The following is a 25,605-nucleotide window of genomic DNA, read 5'->3' on the forward strand; positions in this document are numbered from 1 at the left end:
TCATATGCAGACTATGTGGTCATTTCATTCCCTACTTCAGACAGCTTACAAAAGAACCTAGAAAGCTCTTGCAAATCATGGGCCCTAAATAAGCATCTGAAAGAAGACAATTATGATTTTACACAAAAAGTTAAAAAAAATCTCTGAACAAACAAGAAGTTGAACATTCAGAAGACTGTATACTTAGCACTGAGTACTCTATATTTGTAAGTTTTAAATTGGCCATAAAGATGCTGTTAGAAGAAGCCACCAGGAACTTTTGAGCATTCCGACCTGATCCTACCTGCCCTTTCAACTATCACCCCATCTGCATCATCCCTTTCTTATCCAAGCTACTGAACATGTTGTTCACAGCTATTGCCTTGATTTTCTATCAAGATATTCTTGATCCACTACATCTGGCTCTCGCCCTCTACATTCTACAGAAACAGCCCTTGCTAAAGTCTGCTGAACAAGTCTCAGTTTCTGACATTATTGCTTGAATGCGTCACTGCCATATGAAACTAAACAAGGCCTACAGGATTACAGGACCAGAGGCAACATGGATTCACTAGAGGTAGGTCTTGTCAGACAAATTTGATCAATTTCTTTGACTGGGTGACCAGAGAATTGGATAGAGGATGTGCGCTAGATGTGGTGTATTTAGATTTTAGCAAAGGTTTTGACAGTATTCCACCCTGCTTTGGTAACATCGTGGCGCAGGGACTGCATTTCATTACGAATGTCCAGCAGCAAATCTCTCAGGGAGTCCGGTGCCTCCATGGGGCCCCCCTGCACACCACTGTCTGGCCGATCCTGGTGTTCCACGCTGCCCCCCACAGCAGCCTCCGACATCGCCATCTTGGTCGCCTGTGTCGGGCTTGTTCCTGCTGCCTTCGGGTCTCCTTGCTTCTTTCCCGCAAACCCATAACTGTCCAACTTTCTCCTCGTGGACATCCTATGTGTCCGGCAGCTGGTTGTGGGAGTTCGGGGGTTGCAGGTGCTGCTCGTGGGGCGGGTGAGGCAATAGTCTCTGCAGCTCCACCAGATCTCCTGTCAGGATCTCCTCCGCTGTAGCCAATCTCCCGGGCACTCTTCACTCTGGGGCTCTCTGCTAACAAGCCAGGTCGGCTATGTCCACTTTTAGGCAGGAAGGTAGGACACCATGGGGCTCCAAGCAAGGAACCAGCTCCCATCGTGTGCCAAACTTCTGCTCCTCCAAAAGCTGAGCCGTTCACCTCCAGAGCACAGTTGCTTGCCACTTACTAAGCTTTCCCCCATAGGCCACTGACCAGCACCTGATTCTCTCCCGTCTGGCCCTGCAATCACCAGATTGCACCTTTTACATCTCACCACCGATTTCCGCGGTCCAGGCCTTCCACTCTGGCATGTTCGGCGGCTTGCGCACAGAGGGCCGCTCCTAGCATTCTCGCTGTTCTCTTCTCTGGATGTTTGCCGGGAAGAGGTTAGCCCGGGGGCTGGTTAGAAACATAGAAACATAGAATATGACGGCAGAAAAGGGCTGTAGCCCATCAAGTCTGCCCACGCTAATGACCCACCCCCAGACTTCACCCAGCTAGAGATCCCACATACATATCCCATTTCTTTTTGAAATCGAGCACGCTGTTGGCGTTAATCACCTGCAATGGAAGTTCATTCCAATGATCGACTACCCTTTCGGTGAAGAAATACTTCCTGGTGTCGCCATGAAATTGCCCACCTTTGATTTTCAGCGGAAGACCTCTTGTGGTTGAAGGTCCTTTAAGAAGGAAGATATCGTCTTCCACCTCGATGCGGCCCGTGATATATTTAAAAGTCTCAATCATGTCCCCCCTCTCTCTACGTTCCTCGAGCGAGTATAGTTGCTCCATGTGATGAGCGGGCTGACAATCCACCACCCGAATGCCAGTCAGAAGTTTCCCGTTTTTGGAGATCTGGAATCCCGACGAGTTTGCCCTCCCCGAGCACCAGTATAAGAGGCTTTGAGCCACCGCGTGCAGGAGTGAGATTGGGGTAGTGAGCGGCTGAAGATGGAGCCTCTGTTCTAGGCTGCCATCTTCGTCGATGACGTCACTTCCCTCTTTGAATATAATTTAAAGATTAAAAGCATCTTTAAAAAGGAAACTCTTTAAGTTACTTTTAAAACGACTCAAATCATTTTCCTCTCTTACATGCTGGATTGGCCACAAACAACAACACTGGCTAGACAACTATATTAATGGAGCTAGACTGACCTACGACGCTTTTAGAAAAGTCATAAAAACTGCCTTATTCGACAGATATATCACCTAAACAGTAATTACACCAAACACTTTTGACATTGATATTTTTTCATAATCTGTCCACTCTGGAATTCTTAACAAACTGTATTTTGTAATTTGCTGCATTTTTTTAGATTCTACTTACTATAATTTCACTGACTATCTACATATTGTAACTCGTTGATTGTCCAGCTCTCTTTGATGTGAACCGCCTAGAAGTCACAAGATTATGGCAGTATAGAAGAATAAAGTTATTATTATTATTATTACTGGGCTTGATGGACCATTGGTCTGACCCAGTAAGGCTATTATTATGTTCTTGGGCATGTTCTTTTTAACATTTTTTATAAATGATATTGCTGAAGGGTTGTCAGGTAAGATTTGCCTCTTTGCAGATGATACCAAAATCTGCTCTGCCCCCAAGGACTGCTCAGCTGTTCTTCAGCCCTTTAAAAAGGGTTGTGTTGGTTTTTTTTTTTGATAAGCATATTTTATTAAATTTTCAAGAATAACACAAAACGGCAACGTAGTGTACAACTGAATGAAATGAGTGAGTACAATAGGTCAGCCCAGTTTCACTCCCGTACCTGTCTCCCCACCCCCCCAACCCTCAACAACAGGAAGCCACAAAATGCAATAGAAATATTCCAGTCCAGCGTGTCTTAAACCAGTGGAGATCAGACGTTCAGTAAATGACTACGGGCTCTGGGTGTCAAAGTATTCCAGAATGGCTAGGGTTTTTACTTTTAATGATGTTTTACTGTGCCTCTGGATCCATCTAACTCAACTATTCTATAATTTGTTATCTAGTAGTTCCAGACTTGTCCCTGTGGCTTCCATTAATTTTTGTCATGAAGCCCCCATTTTGGTCTCTTTTTCTCTTACTCTTGCTCATTTATCAATACTACTCATTGTACGAAATCTCTTTCCCCCCAGTGTATCTGGCTTTACTAGTGTTTGTGAGACCTGCTCTGGCCTTAGAATCCCCGTACTGGTGCGCACCAGAAACTATTCTTCTAAAAAAAAACAACAACAACAACAAAAAAAATCTCCTTGGGTTGTTAATTACACATCTGTAAAGCCTGTACCTACTACCAATCTGCCCAGTCTTGCCTCTGACTCTCTCACTCTAGTCCCAATATTATATTGCAATGTTAGATCGGCATGCAACAAGACTCAAGTATTAAATGATTTACTAGGGGATTTCGATCCTGGATTCCTGTGCATTACTGAATCCTGGATTCCAAAAGATGATTTATTTACACAAAATGAGCACTGCTCCCTTGGTTATCAAGGTCTTTTCTCTTCCAGAAACTGCCGGAAAGGAGGTGGCCTGGCACTCATCTTTAAAACATTTTTTGATGTTCAGCTTCTCGAAAAGGGTAGTGATACATCATTAGAATATATGCTATCTACTGTCAGCGATGAGCTCCATCATCACCCATTGGGTATTTTGTTATTATGTCATCCTCCAATTCCGTAGAACAAATCCTCTGAATTTGTTTTTCAGATCATAACAAGCGCTTTCCTAAAATTTCAAAGATTACTGATTATTGGTGATATCAATCTCCATCTATACGACAACGCTAGCAAGGATGTGACTGAATTCAGCAGTTTTCTCACCTCCCTAGATTTCCCCTCTCTTAAGGCCTCTCTAACCCATGAAAAGGGGCACTCTTGATATCATTAGCTTTCTCGACCTTACTGACTACAATACCTTAGTCGAAGATGTACGTTGGGAACAAGTCCCCTGGTCCGACCACTTTTTAGGTGCCTTCTGTCTTCATATATCACCTTGGAGTTCAATCAAGCCTCAAAATCAAGAAAATTGCAAGTGAACAGTTCTGGACCCAATTTCTTAATCAGCTCATATTCTGTCCCAAGCCTGATGCCTCAGAAGTCAACTGGCATAATTGGGTAAACCTTTCTGAGACTACCTATTGCTCCTCTATCTACTAAGATTGTTTCCTACTCCTGTAAGGCCCCCTGGTATCTTCCTTATCATAGAGAACTGAAGCAGAAATGCTGAGTACTGGAGCGCAAATGGAAAAAATCTAAATCTCCCACGGATAGACAGTCTTGGAGGGTCAGTATTAAGGTTCTATAATACAGCATTAAAAAAAGCTAGGAAAAATTTTTACGGTGATAACATTATCAGATCCAATAATCAAACCAATACTCTGTTCAACATCTGGCACACTTTAACTTCTAATAGTGATTCATCTATACATCCTTCCTCTCCAGCAGCGGACGATCTAGCAAAATTTTTTGAATGAAAAGGTCGCTGTTATAAGAAACTCTTTTCCTTCATTAGTCTATTACAATTCTCTGGTGACCAGCGACACTAATCTTATCCCAGTAGACAGAACCTGGACAGTCTTTGAGTATGTATCTGAGGCTCAGGTTTCAAAACTGTGCCACAAACTAAGATCTTGTAAATGTGTCTTGGATATGTTTCTTTCATACCTATATGAGAAAATTCCCACTCAGGCTATTTCATCTCTTACTAGACTTATAAATTCTGCCTTACTCTCAGTTAGCACCGGCGAAGACACAGGAGGAGGCGGAGGAAGAGAGGGGAGGCAGAGAATCGATGGACAGCGTGGGATAGCGACAAGAGGAAGCTCCGCCCACCCCAACACGTCATCAGCTGCGCGCCCGGACTCCCCCTTAAAAGGAGGAGACCGCGGCGCAGGAACAACAACTTCGGCCGGTGCAGGAAGCAGTTAGCACCGACGAAGACACAGGAGGAGGCGGAGGAAGAGAGGGGAGGCAGAGAAGCGGTGGACAGCGTGGGGTAGCGGCGAGAGGAAGCTCCGCCCACCCCAACACATCATCAGCTGCGCGCCTGGACTCCCCCTTAAAAGGAGGGGAGCCAATGGCGCGCAGCGAAGGTGAGCGGCAAAGGCGCTCGCCTTAGCGAGAGCGCCTTTGCGAAGGAGCCAGGAAGTTAGGCTGATTCACAGAGAGCCCCAAAAAAACGTTAAGTTACAATCTTTTCTTTTTTGTTTTGTTTTGTTCTTTACCTAGCCACAACACACATCTAGAACAAGCAGTGTGTTGGCGCAGTGGTTGGATCTACAGCCTCAGCACCCTGCGGTTGTGGGTTCAAACCCCGCCGCTGCTCCTTGTGACCCTGGGCAAGTCACTTAATCCTCCATAGCCCCAGGTACGTTAGATAGATTGTGAGCCCGCCGGGACAGATAGGGAAAATGCTTGAGTACCTGATTGTGAAAACCGCTTAGATAACCTTGATAGGCGGTATATAAAATCCTAATAAACTTGAAACTTGAAACCGCAGGAAATTCAGCACCAGAACAACTCACAACTAACAGAAGGATAGCGAACAGGAGTCAGGTCACACACAGCCGCTCGGGGCAGAAGGCTCATATAAAGCTCAGACAATTCAGAAGAGGAACAGGAGATGATTGTCCACGGAAGTCAGAAGATGAGCTTTCCAGTCTTCTGCACCGGCTGCAAAATATATGACTATCTCCCCTCCGGGACTAGGGCATATGTTTGCAGTCGATGCAAGGAGCTGGAAAGCCTGAAACAGCAAGTCCGGCTGCTGGAAGGAACTGTGATGGAACTAGAAGAACTCCTCGCCATGAAAGAAGATAACCGCAAGCAGGAGAAGTTACTAGGAGAATCCAGTACCAGTGAAGTGATAGAGGAATTGGAGAGATTCATTGAGGAAGCCCACCAGCAACATGTGGAGGTCCCAGGCTTGGAGATAAGGGCTTGACAAACAACCAACGAAATAGGCCCGGATGATATGGAAAGAGGCTCCACTACAATGGACGAGGAGACCAAAGTGGAGGTAGAGGATGACCACACACTTGGCAGAAATGGGAGCCCATCTGAAGAAGCACCGCAGAAGGAGGAAGACAGGTCCTACACCAGGGATACGGACCTACAACCCCCTAAGAATCCCCAAATAGAAAAGATAGGGATCATCGTTGGAGATTCCACAATACGCAATGTGGACAGTCACATCGCAGGAGGAAGAGAAGATAGACTGGTCACCTGCCTGCCTGGTGCAAGAGTGAAGGATGTGGCCAGCAGGATCAACAGGATCATTGATAACGCAGGAGGAGTGGACACTGCTGTGCTTATCCACATTGGAACAAACGATGTGAGCGGACGGAAGTATGACAGGGAAGAACTGAAAGATCAACTCCGCTCACTCGGAAGAAAACTGAAGGTCAGGGAGGTGAAAGTGGCCTTCTCTGAGATCCTCCCAGTACCGAGAGTGGATGGAAAAGACGATGAATTGCGAGCAATCAATGCCTGGATGAGACGATGGTGCGATGAGGAGGGGTTCGACTTTGTGCGCAATTGGATGGCATTTTGGGGAAATGGCAGATACTATAGAAGGGACGGCCTACACCTCACTAAGCAAGGAGCAAGAGTCTTGGCTGAAAACATGAAGAAAACCATTGAAAGGGCTTTAAACTAAGGACCAGGGGAAAGCTGACAGTCGACAACCAGTCGATGGCCTGGGCATCAGTAGATCCCAAAGTAGGAACTACAAGCAACTGCTCAGATAAAGGTGAAGAGCATGCTGAAATCAAAAGTATTAGAGAAAAAGCGCAAATAGATATAAGATGTGACGTGAAGACTAAAAAGTTCAGGAAGGTACCACCAAAGGAGCTCAAATGTATGTACACGAATGCCAGAAGCTTGAGAAACAAAATGGGGAAACTGGAGGCACTAGCAAAACGAGAAGAACTGGATATCATCGGAATAACAGAAACATGGTGGAACGAGGAAAACGAATGGGACATAGTACTACAGGGATACAAACTATATAGAAGAGATAGAATAGGGCAAAAAGGGGGAGGTATTGCCTTGTATGCCCAAGAAGGAATAGAGTCTATCAGAGAAGGAAAGACGGAAGAAAAAGAAAAACTGGAATCCCTCTGGATAAAGATTCCTAGGCAAAATGAAGCAGACATAAAAATAGGCCTCTACTATCGACCCCCAGGATATACGGAAGAAACAGACGTAGAAATGATAGAGGAAATCAACTATGGATGTAGAACAGGTAATGTAACGATCATGGGAGACTTCAACTTTCCGGGGATAAACTGGAGCCGAGGAACCTCAAACTGCAGCAGGGAATCAATGTTCCTGGAAATGATAGGGTACTGCTTCCTAGAACAAATGGTGGGAGAATTGCAACCTTGGACTTGGTCCTAAATGGCTTAACTGGAAGGACAACAGATGTAGAGGTCACGGTCCTGTTGAGGACGAGCGATCACAGCGTGATCAATTTTAAAATTGGCATAGGGAAGGGGAAACGAACCAAGACTCAAACCACAACCCTTAACTATAGAAAAGGGAAATACGACAACATGAGTTATGGTTAAAAAACGGCTCAAAAACAGGACAGCCAAAATCAAAACGGTCGATCAAGCATGGTCTCTACTAAAAAATACCATCACTGAAGCGCAGAATCTCTACATTCTGCAGATCTCCAAAGGAAGGAAAAATAAGAAAAAAGGAGAACCAGCTTGGCTAACTAAAGAGGTGAAGGATGCAGTAAGGGAAAAGAAGAACTCGTTTAAAAAATGGAAACGTGAACACACAATGGAGGCCTGGAACAGTCACAAGGTTGACCAGAAGAAGTGTCACAAGGCAGTAAGAGACGCCAAAAAGGCTTATGAGGAAAAGATAGCGCAAGAAGCTAAAAACTTTAAGCCCTTTTTTAGATACATAAAAGGGAAGAAATCAGCAAAGGAGGCAGTAGGCCCTCTCGACGACCAAGGAAGAAAAGGATGCATAAAGGAAGACAAACAGATTGCAGATAGGCTAAACTCATTCTTTGCATCTGTCTTTACCAAAGAGGACACTGCAACAATACCTGAAACAGGGAAAGTATTCAAGGGAGAAATAGAGGAAAGCCTCATCACTGTGAATGTGGATTTGGACATGATATACTATCAGATCGACAAACTAAAAAGTGACAAATCCCCTGGACCAGATGGAATTCATCCAAGAGTGCTAAAGGAGCTTAAAGTAGAAATCGGAGAACTATTACAATCCCTAGCTAACTTGTCAATCAGAACCGGGCGAATACCAGATGACTGGAAGATAGCGAATGTCATCCTAATCTTCAAAAAAGGATCGAGAGGAGAACCGGGCAACTATAGACCTGTGAGTCTTACGTCGGTTCCAGGGAAGATGGTTGAAGAACTAATAAAGGATAGCATAGTGCACACCTGGAAAATTACGACCTGATGAGAGCTAGTCAACATGGCTTCCGGAAGGGGAAGTCATGTTTGACAAATTTACTTCAATTTTTTGAGAAGGTGAACAAACAAATTGATAACGGTGAACCGGTGGATATAATATACCTGGACTTCCAGAAAGCATTCAACAAGGTTCCAAATGCAAGGCTTCTGAAGAAACTACAAAGCCATGGAATAGAAGGGGATATACTAAGATGGATAGGCGGATGGTTGGAAAACAGATTGCAGAGGGTGGGCATAAATGGGAAGTTCTCGGATTGGGAAAAAGTGATAAGCGGTGTGCCCCAGGGTTCAGTTCTTGGGCCAATCTTGTTCAATATCTTCATAAACGACTTAGAAGAAGATACAACAAGTAATTTAATCAAGTTTGCGGATGACACAAAACTGTGTAGGGCAGTTGGGTCACAAGAGGACAGAGAAGAACTCCAGAGAGATTTGAACCGGCTAGAGAAATGGGCGGAAAAGTGGCAGATGAAGTTTAATATAGAAAAATGCAAAGTGATGCACCTGGGTAAGAAGAACAAGGAACATGAATACAAAATGTTAGGTACAGCATTGGGAAAGAGCGATCAAGAAAGGGATCTGGGGGTACTGATAGACAAGACCCTGAAGCCGTCGGCTCAATGCGCAGCGGCGGCTAAGAAAGCAAACAGGATGTTGGGCATGATAAAGAAGGGAATCACAAGCAGATCGGCGGACGTCATAATGCCGCTTTATAGAGCTATGGTCAGACCACACTTGGAATACTGTATTCCAGTGATTCCCAACCCTGTCCTGGAGGAACACCAGGCCAATCGGGTTTTCAGGCTAGCCCTAATGAATATGCATGAGAGAGATTTGCATATGATGGAAGTGATAGGCATGCAAATTTGCTTCATGCATATTCATTAGGGCTAGCCTGAAAACCCAATTGGCCTGGTGTTCCTCCAGGACAGGGTTGGGAACCACTGCTGTATCCAACATTGGTCTCCCAACCTGAAGAAGGATATAACCCGGTTGGTGAGGGTGCAGAGGCGAGCCACGAAGCTAGTAAAAGGCTTCGAGAATTTGAGCTACAATGAACACCTCGGAAAACTGGGATTATTCACCCTCGAGAAGAGAAGGCTGCGAGGGGACATGATAGAGACTTTCAAAATACTAAATGGATTCGACAAAATAGAGCAAAAAAACATCGTTATTCACATTGTCAAATGTGACTTGGACAAGGGGTCATGGACTGAAACTGAGGGGCACCAGGCCCAGGACAAATATCAGAAAGTTCTGTTTCTCTCAGCGAGTGGTGGACGCTTGGAATGCTCTCCCGGAGGAGGTTGTGTCGGAGACAAGGGCAAGTTGAATGCACACCTTCTTGCAAAACATATTGAGGGGTATGGGTAAACAGGGTCTTTGGCAGGGAACATTGGGATTGGCCTCCGCATGTGCGGGTCGCCGGACAGGATGGACCTAGGGTCTGATCCGGTGAATGGCATTTCTTATATTCTTATGATCTATTTACTGCAGAGATGGGCCACATTGCTCTGACCCCACTACTGAAAAAAAACTGATCTAGACCCATCCTAACTGTCCAGTTATCGACCCATAGCGAATACTCCTCTCCTGACAAAAATATTAGAGTCTATCATATCTGCTCAGCTGTCATCATACTTAGAGAGATTCTCCATTTTTCTACCTTGCTAATATTGTTTCAATTTTATCTATCTGCGGCCTTTGACGTCGTTCACCACGATATCTTGATCTACCAACTTTCTGAGATAGGCATTGATTCTACAGTCTTAGACTGGTTCTCGAAATTCCTACGATCTCGCTCATATACTGTTAATATGAATGGCACCATGTCATCTTCTTGGAAGCCTCTATGCGGAGTTCCACAGGGATCACCTCTATCCCCTATCCTCTTCAACATCTATGTGTCTACTTTAAAACTTTTCCATCTATCTCCCTTTGAAACATTATACACATATGCAGATAACATCTTGGTCCTTCTTGAGATAGATTTGAATCTCACAAACCTCGCTGAAAATATAATAGCATGCATAATGAAATCTTGAGCCCTTACTGTGCAAATGAAGCTGAATGAGTCTAAAACCAAACTACTGTGGCTTGGCCCTAAACTAGATCAACTACCATCGTCCATTTCATTGCCATTTGGATCTTAACTGCAGATTGAATTCTCAAGTAAAGTTATGGGTGTCATTATAGACTTAACACTTTCATTCAATGACCATCTTAATTCTCTGATAAAAAAATGATTCTTTAGTCTCCATATGCTGAGGAAAGTGAGATCCTGCTTCCACCAACAACATTTTGCTGTCCTCGTACAATCAATCATTCTTTCGAGGTTGGATTATTGTAATTCGATCTATCTAAGTGTAACCAAGAAAAGTCTTCAAAGACTTCAACAGATCCAGAATACTGCAGCTAGGTTGACCTTTGAAAAAGCAAATATGATCATGTTTCCCCGCTTTTGTTAAAACTTCACAAGCTCCCAGTAATCTCTAGGGTTTACTTTAAATGTGCCTGCCTAACATTTAAGATCTTGCATGGCACTCTTCTCCCTTTAATTCCTCTATCCTGGAACTCTGTGAGACCTGATATTACCAGATCTATCCAAAAGCTTAAATTATCTTTCCCCTCATTAAAAGGCGTTATCTATATTGGAAAATTAGGGAAATCTCTCTACTTTAAAATTACTGAGCTTTGGAATAACTTTCCTGTCCAGCTGCGTAATTTGGGCTCTTTCCAATTATTTCGAAAACATCTGAAAACGTGGCTATTTTCAAAAATGTAATTTCCGCTACTCTTTATATAACCACTAATTCTTATTATATTTTCCTTTCTTAAACTCTTGTAAACCATGTCAAGCTCTATCCTTATAGAGAAACATAGAAACATAGAAATAGACAGCAGATAAGGGCCACGGCCCATCTAGTCTGCCCACCCCAATGACCCTCCCCTACTTTTCTCTGTGAATAGATCCCACGTGTCTATCCCATTTGGCCTTAAAATCAGGCATGCTGCTGGCCTCAATAACCTGAAGTGGAAGACTATTCCAGCGATCAACCACCCTTTCAGTGAAAAAGAATTTCCTGGTGTCCCCGTGCAGTTTCCCGCCCCTGATTTTCCACGGATGCCCCCTTGTTGCCGCGGGACCCTTGAAAAAGAAGATATCTTCTTCCACCTCAATGCGGCACATGAGATACTTGAACGTCTCGATCATGTCACCCCTCTCTCTGCGTTCCTCGAGTGAGTACAGCTGCAACTTATCCAGCCGTTCCTCGTACGGGAGATCCTTGAGTCCCGAGACCATCCGGGTGGCCATTCTCTGGACCGACTCCAGTCTCAGCACATCCTTACGGTAATGCGGCCTCCAGAATTGCACACAGTATTCCAGGTGGGGCCTCACCATGGATCTATACAATGGCATAATGACTTCAGGCTTACGGCTGACGAAACTCCTGCGTATGCAACCTATGATTTGCCTTGCCTTGGATGAAGCTTGCTCCACTTGATTGGCAGTCTTCATGTTCTCACTGACGATCACCCCTAAGTCTCGTTCTGCTTCAGTTCTTGTTAGGATCTCACCATTAAGGATGTAAGTCTTGCATGGATTTTGGCTGCCCAGGTGCATGACTTTGCATTTTTTGGCATTGAAGCTGAGTTGCCAGGACCTAGACCAGCACTCCAGTAGGAGTAGGTCGTGCATCATGTTGTCAGACATTGAATTTATGTCTGTTGTGCTTTTGCCCACTACATTGCTTAGTTTGGCGTCATCAGCGAATAATGTTATTTTACCTCGCAGCCCTTCTGCCAAGTCTCTTATAAAGATGTTGAATAGGATCGGGCCCAGGACCGAGCCCTGCGGCACTCCACTGATTACCTCCGTCATTTCGGAGGGGGTGCCGTTCACCACTACCCTCTGAAGCCTACATCCAAGCCAGTTCCCAACCCATTTCGTCAATGTGTCGCCCAATCCTATAGAACTCATCTTGCTCAGCAACCTGCGGTGTGGTACACTATCGAATGCTTTACTGAAGTCCAGGTATATGATGTCCAGGAACTCCCCAACATCCAGCTTCCTCGTCACCCAGTCAAAGAAGCTGATCAGGTTGGATTGGCTGGATCTCCCCTTAGTAAATCCATGTTGACGGGGATCCCGTAGATTCTCCTCGTTCAGGATCGTATCCAATTGGCGTTTGATTAGAGTTTCCATTAGTTTGCCCACTATTGATGTGAGACTCACCGGTCTGTAGTTTGCTTTCTCCATCTTGGATCCTTTCTTGTGGAATGGAATGACGTTAGCCATCTTCCAGTCCAACGGGACGTTACCCGTACTAAGGGAGAGATTGAAGAGCGCGGATAGCGGTTCCGCCAAGACATCACACAACTCCATGAGCACCCTGGGGTGTAGGTTGTCAGGCCCCATTGCCTTGTTAACCTTAAGCTTTGACAGCTCGCAGTAGACACCGCTGGGTGTAAACTCGAAATTACTAAACGGGTCATCTGCGTCAACCCGTCTGTAGCTGAGGGCCGAGTCCTGGCGCCTCGCGGGTGAAGACTGAGCAGAAATATTCATTTAACAGTTGGGCTTTTTCCGAGTCCGCTTCTACATAGTCTCCGTCTGGTTTCCTAAGACGTACTATCCCATCTGAGTTCTTATTTCTGTCACTGATATACCTGAAGAAGGCTTTATCTCCTTTCTGGAAGTTCTTCGCTAGAGACTCCTCCATGCGGAATTTGGCCTCCCTAACTGCTGTTTTGACGGCTTTTGACTTGGCCAGATAGACTTCCCTAGAGTCCTGTTTCCCTGATTGTTCGTAAGAGATGAATGCTTTTTTCTTCTCCTTGATGAGGTCCGAAATCTCCGCAGAGAACCACTGAGGTTTATTGTTTCTCCGCCATTTGCTTACTGTTTTTACATAGCTGTTAGTTGCTTCGTGTAGGGTAGATTTCAGACTTGACCACATAGCCTCTACATTATCGGTTTCAGCTTGGTTTTGCAGCGCCTGGTGGACGAAATCTCCCATGATTTTGAAGTCAGTGCCTCGAAAGTTGAGGACCTTTGTTGCTGTGTTTGATCTAGTGAAACCTTTCCTGAGGTTGAACCATACCATGTTGTGGTCACTGGAGGCCAGCGTATCACCTACCAAAACCTCTGAGACGCTTTCTCCGTTGGTGAGTACCAGGTCCAGTATCGCCTGATCCCTAGTGGGCTCCAATACCATTTGTTTGAGTTGTGCTCCCTTTATGGAGGTTAATAGCCTTCTGCTGCCGCTGGTCGTAGCGGAAAGTGTGTTCCAATCTGCATCAGGCATATTGAAGTCCCCTAACAATACCGTGTCCCCTTGCAAAGTGATGTTCTCCATGTCTTCGATTAATTCTATATCCTTGTCTTCCTGTTGTCTTGTGTATGTTCTGTTCCAGTAGGAACTTATCCAATCTTGTCTTGAATTCCTGAAGGGTGCTTTCCTCTATAACAGCCTCCGGAAGAGCGTTCCAGAATTCTATCACTCTCTGGGTGAAGAAGAACTTCCTTATGTTTGTACGGAATCTTTTCCCTTCTAACTTTAGTGAGTGCCCTCTCGTTCTCTTCACCTTGGAGAGGGTGAACAATCTCTCTTGCTCTAAGTCAATTCCCTTCAATATCTTGAATGTTTCAATCATGTCCCCTCTCAGCCTTCTCTTCTCAAGGGAGAAGAGGCTCAGTTTCTCTAGCCTCTCGTTGTACAGCAACTCTCCCATTTTTGTCCTTTTTAATGTACGGCAACCAGTGTTGGACACAGTATTCCAGGTGGGGGCGTACCATGCCCCTGTATAATGGCATGATAACCTTTTCAGATCTGTTTTGTGATCTCCTTCTTAATCATTCCCAGCATTCTGTTTGCCCTTTTCACCATCGCCGCCTTGCATTGTGCAGACGGTTTCATTGTCTTGTCTACAAGTACTCCAAAGTCTCTTTCCTGGGGGCTCTATCCGAGTATAGCACTGGATATCCTGTATTTGGGCATATGATTTTTGTTACTGACATGCATCACCTTGCACTTATCCACGTTGAATCTCATTTGCCATTTCGAAGCCCATTCCTCAAGCGTATTTATGTCTTGTTGTAGGTCTTCGCAATCCTTCTGTGTCCTCACTACTCTGAAAGCATAAGAACATAAGAACATAAGCAGTGCCTCCGCCGGGTCAGACCATAGGTCCATCCTGCCCAGCAGTCCGCTCCCGCGGCGGCCCGAACAGGTCACGGCCTGTCTGAGTCACCAGAAGGGGCCCCCTTGCCACCTTGGTTTCCCATTGAGTCCTATCTTCCCATCGAAGTCCTAACCCTCCGGTCTTGCACATGCACGACCTGGTTGGATTTCTATACTTATTACCTAGTTAGCTTTCTATACCTGTGTTACATCCCAGCACCTCTCTCAGTATCCCACGATCCCCCTATCCCTCAGGAATCCGTCCAATCCCTGTTTGAATCCTTGTACTGTACTCTGCCTGATCACTTCCTCCGGTAGCGCATTCCAAGTGTCCACGACCCTTTGTGTGAAAAAAAACTTCCTTGCATTTGTTCTGAACCTATCTCCCTTCAGTTTTTCCGAATGCCCCCTCGTGCCTGTTGACCCCTTCAGCCTGAAGAATCTGTCCCTATCCACCCTCTCTATGCCCCTCATGATCTTGAAGGTCTCTATCATATCTCCCCTGAGCCTCCTTTTTTCCAGAGAGAAGAGCCCCAGCCTATCCAACCTCTCGGCGTACGGGCAGTGTTCCAGCCCTCTTACCAGTTTTGTTGCTCTCCTTTGGACTCTCTCAAGTACCGCCATGTCCTTCTTGAGGTACGGCGACCAATATTGAACGCAGTATTCCAACAGTTGTTATCCAGGGACAGCAGGTAGATATTCAATAGGTGGGTGACGTCACCGATGGAGCCCCACAGCGGACAGCCTTGTAAGCAGACTTGCTTGAAGATCTTTGTAAGAGCTTACGAGTGCTGCACTGCGCATGCTCGAGTGCCTTCCCACCTGAGTCAGGACGTGCGTCTCCTGTGAGGTACCTCAGTTCAGATAACTAGCTAAGAAGCCAACCAGGGGAGGAGGGTGGGTTGTGAGAATATCTGCCTGCTGTCCCTGGCTAACAACTGTTACGGTAAGTAACTGTGCTTTATCCCAGGACAAGCAGGCAGCATGTTCTTAACTGGCGGGTGACCTCCAAGCTAAGCATAATGGGATGGAGGAAGAGTTGGCAAGTTAAGAAAAGAGATTTTGTAAAACAGACTGGCCAAAATGGCCATCCCTTCTGGAGAAAGTATCCAGATAGTAATGAGAGGTGAAAGTATGAACCGAGGACCAAGTGGCAGCCTTGCAGATTTCCTCAATAGGAGTTGATCTGAGGAAAGCCTCAGATGCCGCTATTGCTCTAACTCTGTGGCCCATGACTCGACCCTGCAGAGGGAGACCAGCCTGAGCATGGCAGAAAGAGATGCAAGCAGCCATCCAGTTGGATATGGTTCACTTCGAAACAGGATGCCCCAACTTATTTGGATCGAAGGAGATGAAAAGTTGTGGGGCTGTTCTGTGAGGTTGAGTGCGTTGCAAGTAGAAAGCCAAGGCATGTTTACAGTCCAAAGTATGGAGCGCCACTTCTCCAGGGTGAGAATGAGGCTTTGGAAAAAATACTGGAAGAACATTAGATTGATTAATGTGAAATTCTGAGACTTTAGGCAAGAATTTTGGATGAGTACGGAGGACCACTTTGTCATGGTTGAAGACTGTGAAAGGTGGATCCACAACAAAGGCTTGTAACTCACTGACTCTTCGAGCAGACGTGAGGGCAATGAGGAACACCACTTTCCAAGTAAGATACTTGAGATGAGCCTTATCAATTGGTTCAAATGGAAGCTTCATCAATTGAGCCAGGATGACATTGAGATCCCAGACCACTGGAGGTGGTTTGAGCGGAGGATGAACATTAAAAAGTCCTTTCATGAAGTGGGAAACCAGAGGGTGTGCAGACAGAGGTTTCTCATCAAGAGACTGATGAAAAGCAGCAATCGCACTGAGATGGACTTGGATAGATGTAGACTGGAGGCCAGATTGTGATAAGTGAAGTAAATAATCCAAAACCGAAGCCAAGGAGGTAGACATTGGCTCCATTTGGCGAGTAGAACACCAAGTAGAAAATCTAGTCCATTTCTGACCATAACACTGCCTAGTGGATGGCTTTCTGGAAGCTACCAAAATGTCCTGTACAGATTGAGAAAACTGTAGAGAGTCAGTTAGGTTGAAAGGTACCAAGCTGTTAAATGTAGAGACTGCAGATTGGGATGAACTGAAGGAAAAACTGGTAGAAGCAGAGGCTCCCTGGTGCTGAGTTGAAGTAGAAGGGAGTACCACGGTTGTCTGGGCCACCGAGGAGCTATCAGAATCATGGTGGCATGTTCTGTCTTGAGTTTGACAAGAGTCTTGAGAATCAGAGGGAATGGAGGGAAGGTATAGAGAAACTGACCTGTCCAGTCCAGAAGGAAAGCATCTGCCTCGAGATGCTGAGAAAGTAAATCCGGGAGCAGAACTGAGGCAACTTGTTGGTGAGGGGAGACACAAAGAGGTCTATCTGAGGGGTCCCCCACTGAGCAAACACCTGACGGAAAGGTGAGGAATTGAGTGCCCATTCGTGAGGTTGCAGAAGATGACTCAATTTGTCCGCCAGACAGTTGTGCTGACCTTGAATGTATACAGCTCTGAGAAAGATGTTTTGATGGATTGCCCAATCCCACAGCTTCAGAGCCTCTTGATAAAGGGAGTGAGATCTCGTACCTCCCTGTTTGTTGACATAGTACATGGTGACTTGGTTGTCCGTCCAGACAAAGACTACGTTGTCGTGAAGAAGGTGTTGAAAAGCTTTGAGAGCGTTAAAAATCGCTCTGAGTTCCAACAGATTGATATGACAAAGATGGTCTGCGGGAGACCAATGGCCTTGGGTACGGAGACCGTCTAGATGGGCTCCCCATGCGTAGGTTGACAAGTCTGTTGTGAGAACCTTCTGATGAGGGAGAATGTGGAACAGCAAACCTCTGGAAAGATTGGAAGAGAGCATCCACCAGTGGAGAGACTGCCTCAACAAAGGAGTTACTGTAATTTGTTGAGAAAGTGGGTCGGTAGCTTGTTGCCACTGTGATGCCTGGGTCCACTGAGGTATGCGAAGGTGAAGTCTGGCAAAAGGAGTCACGTGAAATGTAGAAGCCATGTGACCGAGGAGAATCATAATTTGTCTCATTGAAATTAATGTGAGGTGAGATACTTGATGGCAAAGTCGAATGAGAGCATCTTGGTGTGGTTGAGGCAGGAACGCACTGAGCTGGACTGTGTCCAGAGTGGTCCCGATGAACTGAAGAGACTGAGATGGGTTCAACTGGGATTTTGGAAAGTTGATTTCGAACCCCAGACATTGGAGGAACATAATAGCCTGTCGGGTCGCTGCAATAACCCCTTGTTGAGAGGAGGCTTTGATGAGCCAGTCGTCCAGGTATAGAAAAACTTCAAGACCCTGGGTACAGAGAGCTGCAGCCACCACCACCAGACACTTCGTGAAGACTCTGGGGGATGAGGCAAGTCTGAAAGGAAGAACTCTGTATTGTAGATGAAGATTCCCCGGAATCTTAAATATTTGCGAGAGGCTGGATGAATTGGGATACGAGTGTAAGCCTCTTTGAGCTCCAGAAAGCATTGCCAATCTCCCTGATTCATCAGGGAATAGAGTTGGTAAAGAAAGCACCCGGAACTTCTCTTTGACTAGAAACTTGTTGAGGGCTCTGAGGTCCAGAATGGGTCATAAGTCCCCCATCTTCTTTGGGACTAGAAAATAACGGGAGTAAAAGCCCATGTCCCGTTGATTCAAGGGAACCGCCTCATGGTCTCGGGGATCCCGCGGGGTTCGATCCAACTCGAGCCGCGAGGCTCGTCTTCTTTTCCTACCTGCCCTGCAACAGTACACATAGCCGACCGGAAGTCTTCCCCAATGTCAGCACTTTCGGAGGGAGGGCTTAAGCAAAGCCCTCCCTCCAATGTCAGCACTGACATCAGGGAAGACTTCCGGTCGGCTATGTGTGCTGCTGCAGGGCAGGCAGGAAATAGAAGACAAGCCCCACGGCTCCAGCTACCTCTCAGAGCTCCATTTGGATGAGAAAGTTGCTGATAAGGTTGCTGGCAGATGAGCGCTGGACACGAACGTGGGAGGCAAAAGCAGGACACAGAAGGGGTCGAATGTGGGAGGCAAATGCGGGTCAGGAGGAGGTCATGGGAGGCAAACATGGAACACAAAAGGGGGGGGAGGGAGTGCGTTTTTGGACACAAGGCATGAACTTGGGAGAGAGGATGGAGGAAGGGAGGAAAAGAGATGCTGAGGTGGGGGAGGGAATGCGTTTTTGGACACAGAAGGCATGAACTTGGGAGAGAGGAAGGGAGGGAAAGAGATGCTGAGGTGGGGGAGGGAATGCGTTTTTGGACACAGAAGGCATGAACTTGGGAGAGAGGAAGGGAGGGAAAGAGATGGCTGTGTACATGGGGAATGGAAGAAAGGAGAATTTTTGGTCATAGGGAGGGAGTGAGATACAGATAAGAGGGAGAAATATTGTGGTGGAAAGGGAACAGTGGGACAGATTGAAATGGATGCAAGAGGGAGGAATGTTGGACATAGTGGTGACGGGGAATGGAGGGAGAGATGTGGAATGGTACTGGAGAGGGGTGATAGAAGGAGAAATGTTGGGCATGGGGCTGGTGGGCAGGGGCGAAAGATGAGAAAGGGATAAATTATGGATTATGGTAGGAAGAACCAATAGACAGCAACAAAATAATTTACAGAAGATGGGAAAACAGAAAAAAGAAACTGGGCCCAACTTTATGGAAAAATAAGTCTCCAGACAACAAAGGTAAAAACCAGAATCTATTGACTAAAATATGTTAGCTTTGGGAAATGTATATAGCAGATGTCTTTGTATTGTATTGTGTTCAAAAGAAAAGGAAATGCATTTCTGGTTTTATTTCTACAGTGTTGAAGTACTTGCTGACCCTTACTGTGACTGGTGGTGATCCCCAAGCACTACCAGCAGAGGACCTCCTCTAGACATGGCCAGAACTCCCCTCCACCAAGCACAGCAGTCGCTGGCAACATCCATGAGCCACTGAGGTGCCAGCATCGGTGACTCAGGGACGCTACTGCTGCCTGCCAAGCTTGGCAAAAGGGACCCCCGGCCAACTGCAAAGGAAGTCCTCAGCTGACAGATTGGGGGTTCTCATCAGCTGAGTATTTATATTTTATATTTACATTAGAGGCTCTGGTAGAAACCCGTTTACAAAGTATGTATTCTTCCCAATTAAAATTTCCAAATTAATAAAGTGTTTTTGCTTATTTGTAAATGGGTCTCTACCAGAGCCTTTAATTCAGTAGCATAATTAAATGAAATTACTATTTCTGAAGTTTCTAGAGACGGGCGGGGACAGAGGGGATTCCTCACAAGGACAGGTAGGGACAGAGGGATTCCTCGCGGGGACGCAAAAACGTTAAGGCACGCGTGCATGAGGAGACTGAGAGGTCACTTGATTGAAACGTTCAAAATACTGAAGGGAATAGACAGCAGATAAAGACAGATTGTTCACCCTCTCCAAGGTAGGGAGAACGAGAGGGCACTCTCTAAAGTTGACAGGGGTTAGATTCCGTACAAATGTAAGGAAGTTCTTCTTCACCCCTAGAGTGGTAGAAAACTGGAACGCTCTTCCGGAGTCTGTTATAGGTGAAAACTCCCTCCAGGGATTCAAGACAAAGTTGGACAAGTTCCTGCTGAACCAGAACGTACGAAGGTAAGGCTAGACTCAGGGCACTTGTCTTTGACCTAAGGGCCACCGCGTGAGCGGACTGCTGGGCATGATGGACCACTGGTCTGACCCAGCAGCGGCAATTCTTATGCTCTTATGTTCATTGAAGACATGGAACTCCCACATTGTGTGGTAAATATGGTATGAGAGATGGTAGCATGGTAGGATGACAGAGTGTGGTAGAACATTGTATGACATAGGACAAAGCACAGCACTGTCTCATCTCAAATGCTGATAAGTTGGGGCCCTTTCTCAGAAGGTCCCAGGAATTTGGATTGGCACATTTTCATTTGTTCCATGTACCTGTTGTGCAGGGATCGTCTCTTATGTGTACTGTGCTATGCACCTTTAACAGCATGATTGAAATGATAAATAATGGTGAAGCAGGACATGATAAGAGGATGAGCTATTTTAGACTGAATCCTTAGTGGAATGAAGAAAAGGAAGCAGTGGTCATGGCATGATCAAATCTGGGCCAATATTTGGAGGAAATCTACTGTAGCAGCTTTTAATTTTCAAAATGAAGAGAATAGTCAAAAGGGCTCCAGGAAATTACAGACTGGCACGCCTGATGTTGGTGCTTTCCAAAATGGTAGAGACTATTGTAACAAACAAAATAAATACCTGGGTTGAACTTCCAGAGATCGTGGAAATGTCGGATCAAGTGTGCATTGTACCCTCCAAACACATAGAGCTCTCCATGCAGGGCAACTGGGAAAGAAAGAGAAAACCAGAGATTACATTTAGCCGACATATGAGTATTTGAATTCAAGAAACCATATGAGAACTACTAACGACCTCTGGGGGAGAGAAACAGAAATGGATGTAGAGCCGAGTAGTTGGTGTGGATTCGCAGACAAGGCAGGCCTTATGGTCTTTTCCTGCAATCATGTGGGAAAAGTATGCGGAGCACAGCTCATAGAAAATTCTTGATATCGCTTCTGCATGTGCATGTATGCATGTCTGTGTGTCTGGGAGGGTTGATTTGAATGGAGCAGCTCACAAACATTCCAGTGATTTGGAAAAAAAACTAAAACGAAACCCTAAGATGGCTACGTCAACATGATTCAAAGAATGGACTGTAGAGTCTAAGACCTCAGGTTTTATTGTGCTTCTCTACCACGTTTAAACTAGTTCAGTCATTTTTCATTTTTCTGTTTCACTCTACATACCAACAACTAAGAAAGCCATATAATTCAGTCACTAGGCTTCACATATGGGCATATTTTATTTATTAATTAAATTTATACTCACACATTGCTACACTTCTGAACAATTTATAGATTCACATGCAATCAATCCAACATCTATTAAATTTAAAATCAACAGACTGTTCCACAAATTAAAAAATTGATTACAGCCATAGCAAACAAATTCTTTTTTTTTTTAGGCTGTTGGGAGTTGAAATCCCATCATGTGTCTGTGTATATGTATGCTTTATTTGTGTGCAGGGGGGGTGCGTGTGTGTTTTCATTATGTTGGCTCTGCTTCTATTTTGAGAGAAGGGAGAGGTAATATGAAAGGAGCAATAGATATAACCTGTAGGTAACAAAAATCTCATTCACAAATACAGAATGTCCGGGGTGGTACTTGGAGAAACCTCCCAGGAAAGAGACTTGGGAGTTATGATCAACAAGTCGATGAAGCTGTCCATGCAATGTGCGGCAGTGGCGAAAAGGGTGAACAGAATGCTAGGAATGATAAAGAAGGGGATCACGAACAGAGCAGAGAAGGTTATCATGCTGCTGTACTGGGTCATGGTGTGCCCTCACCTGGAGTACTGCGTCCAGCACTGGTCACTGTACATGAAGAAGGACATGGTACTACTCGAAAGGGTCCAGAGAAGAGCAACTAAGATGGTTAAAGGTCTGGAGGAGTTGCCGTACAGTGAAAGATTAGAGAAAATGGGCCTCTTTTCCCTCGAACAGAGGAGATTGAGAGGGGACATGATCGAAACATTCAAGGTATTGAAGGGAACAGAGTTAATAGATAAGGACAGGTTGTTCACCGTCTCCAAGGTAGGGAGAACGAGAAGGCACTCTCTAAAATTGAAAGGTGATAGATTCCGTACGAATGTAAGGAAGTTCTTCTTCACCCAGAGAGTGGTAGAAAACTGGAACGCTCTTCTGGAGTCTGTCACAGGGGAAAACATCCTCCAGGGATTCAAGACAAAGTTAGACAAGTTCCTGCTGAACCAGAACGTACACAGGTAGGGCTAGTCTCAGTTAGAGTGCTGGTCTTTGACCAGAGGGCCGCCGCGTGAGCGGATTACTGGGCACGATGGACCACTGGTCTGACCCAGCAGCGGCAATTCTTATGTTCTTATGGGACTTTCGGGAAGAGTTTGGAACTGGTTTCGGGGTTTTTTGATGAAAAGATCATATCCAGTGGTTTGTGATGGAAAATACTCTCATTCTTGGAGAAATCCATCTGGAGTACCTCAGGGTTTCTCATTGTCACCCACGCTATTTAATATTTATATTTCGTCTTTAGGACATTTACTGCAAAAGCTGAATTTAAATTTTTATATATACGCAGATGATATCTCTATTTTAATTCCTTTAAATAACATAACTAATTAAATTCTAGAACAAATCTCTCATATCATGACTGAGATAGAAAAATGGATGATCAATTTTAAATTGAAACTTAATACAGAAAAGACAAAATTTTTCTAGCAAGCCCAAAGATAAAATAACTAGATCATCACTTCATCTAAATGGTCATGACTACCCGATCTCAAAATCTATAAAAAATATTAGGAATCACACTAGACTCTAATTTAACTATGGTAGAACATATGAGTTTAGTGGTGAAGAAGTGCTTTTATGCACTATGGAAACTAAAGACCATTAAAAATACTTTGGTCCTCTATCCTTTAGATTATTGGTGCAGGCATTAGTCTTATCTATACTGGATTATTGCAACATTGTTTATTTGGGAGTTCCTAAGAAAATCCTGAGAAAATTAAGAATAGTACAGAACATGGCTGTCCAACTAATATTTGGGTTGAAGAAAAATGATCATATTAGTTCTTACTATCGACTGTTGCATTGGCTACCGGTGGAAGCACGAGTAATATTTAAATTCTCTTGTATTTGCTTTAAGCTGGTTTGGGGATTGGCCCCAACCTACCTTCTATCCCTACAAGGATAACTAGGAGTTGCAATTTATTCGCCTATCCAAAAATTACTGGCTGCAGATATGGGTTTTTTTTGGATAGGACTCTTGCATTTCAAGCAAGTAAGTAGCAGTCCTGGTTAGGTAGTTACATTAATGGAGCCATGCTGTCAAAAAGAAATTAAGACTGTACTGTTTGATAAATTCATCTCCTAATTGAAGTTTCACTGATAACAAAAATTTTATATTGTGTATACATAGGAAACATGTTGTATTTTTAACTATTTGTACTTCGCTGATTGTCCACAGGGCTCGGTCTTGGGCCCGACCCTATTCAACATCTTTATAAGAGATTTGGTGGAACGGCTTCAAGGTAAAATAGCATTATTTGCCGATGACGCCAAACTAAGTAATGTAGTGGGCAAATGCACAACGGCCGAAGATTCAATGCCCGACAACATGATGCACGACCTACTCCTACTGGAGTGCTGGTCTAGGACCTGGCAACTTAGTTTCAATGCCAAAAAATGCAAAGTCATGCACCTAGGCAACCATAATCCATACAAGACTTATACCCTTAATGGTGAGATCCTAACAAGAACGGTAGCAGAACGAGACTTGGGGGTGATCCTCAGGGAGGACATGAAAGCTGCCAGTCAGGTAGAGCAGGCCTCATCCAAGGCAAGACAGATCCTAGGTTGCATACGCAGGGGTTTTGTCAGCCGTAAGCCGGAAGTCATTATGCCATTGTATAGATCCATGGTGAGGCCCTACCTGGAATACTGTGTGCAATTCTGGAGGCCACATTATCTCAAAGATGTGCTGAGATTGGAGTCGGTTCAGAGAATGGCCACCCAGATGGTCTCGGGACTCAAAGATCTCCCATACGAAGAACGGTTAGACAAACTGCAGCTATACTCGCTCGAGGAGCGCAGAGAGAGGGGGGACATGATCGAGACGTTCAAGTATCTCACGGGCCGCATCGATGCGGAAGAAGATATCTTCTTTTTTAAGGGACCCACGGCAACAAGAGGGCATCCGTGAAGAATCAGAGGCGGGAAACTACGAGGTGACACCAGGAAATTCTTTTTCACTGAAAGAGTGGTTGATCGTTGGAATAGTCTTCCACTGCAGGTGATTGAGGCCAGCAGCGTGCCTGATTTTAAGGCCAAATGGGATCGGCACATGGGATCTATTCACTAGGCAAAGGTAGGGGAGGGTCATTAGGGTGGGCAGACTAGATGGGCCGTGGCCCTTATCTGCCATCTATTTCTATGTTTCTATGTCCAGCTCTCTTCTGTGTAAACCGCCTAGAAATCATTTGATTGTGGCGGTATAGAAGAATAAAGTTATGTTATGTTATGCAGCTCTCTACTATTCACCCTCCTCCATTGAGAAAAATGGCTATTTTATCCTACCCTCTGTTTTCTGTCCAATAACCAATTCCTAATCCACAACAAAACATTGTTTCCTATCCTATCCCATAACTCTAATCTCAGGAGTCTCTCATGAAGAACTTTATCAAAAGCTTTCTGAAATTCTAGATACACTATGCCAACTGGCTCACCTTTATTCACGTTTATTCGATTCGCCGTCAGAAGCACAGAGGACATTGGCGCGTTGACAATCCCACCCCAACATTTGCGCGCAGGACAAATGTGCGCTGTTCTATTTCCTTTGGTTCGGGGCCAAATTGTAAGTGGAGTGGGGGAATGTTTGAGGCAATGGTGCACGTCAGTATTCCCCTCATTGTAGTGTGTGGGGGGGGCCTCCCCCCACACCCCCTCAGAGGAGACCAGGAGTTTAAAATCCCCCCTCAGAGCGCAAACGGGAAGGCCAAATAGAAAGAAATAGGATGGCGCACCAATGTCCTCCGCACTTTTGAAGGGTCACCGTTTATTCACACCTTCAAAGAAGTAAAACAAATTGGTGAGGCAAGATTTCCCTTGGCTAAACCCATGCTGACTTTGAACTATTAAACTATGCTTGTCCACATGTTCTATAATTTTGTTCTTTATAATGTTTCAACTATCTTGCCCAAAAGTGAAATCAGGATTACCTTTCACCCTTAAAAAAACCAAACCTAGCGTTACATCGGACACTCGCCAATCTTCTAGTATTATAGCCTATTTTAAC

At 45.1% G+C, this 25,605-nt stretch overlaps 1 protein-coding gene across 1 annotated transcript in view; it reads right to left on the minus strand.

The window, feature by feature from the left end:
* Positions 1 to 25,605, minus strand: part of KLHDC3 (kelch domain containing 3) — a 223,131-nt gene that overhangs the window by 39,768 nt on the left and 157,758 nt on the right. Inside the window, 1 exon segment of the mRNA XM_033937707.1 lies at positions 20,974 to 21,060. Coding sequence (XP_033793598.1) covers positions 20,974 to 21,060 — 87 coding nt within the window.

Source organism: Geotrypetes seraphini, chromosome 3 (assembly GCF_902459505.1).
Source record: "Geotrypetes seraphini chromosome 3, aGeoSer1.1, whole genome shotgun sequence".
In the NCBI taxonomy this organism is placed as follows: domain Eukaryota; kingdom Metazoa; phylum Chordata; class Amphibia; order Gymnophiona; family Dermophiidae; genus Geotrypetes; species Geotrypetes seraphini.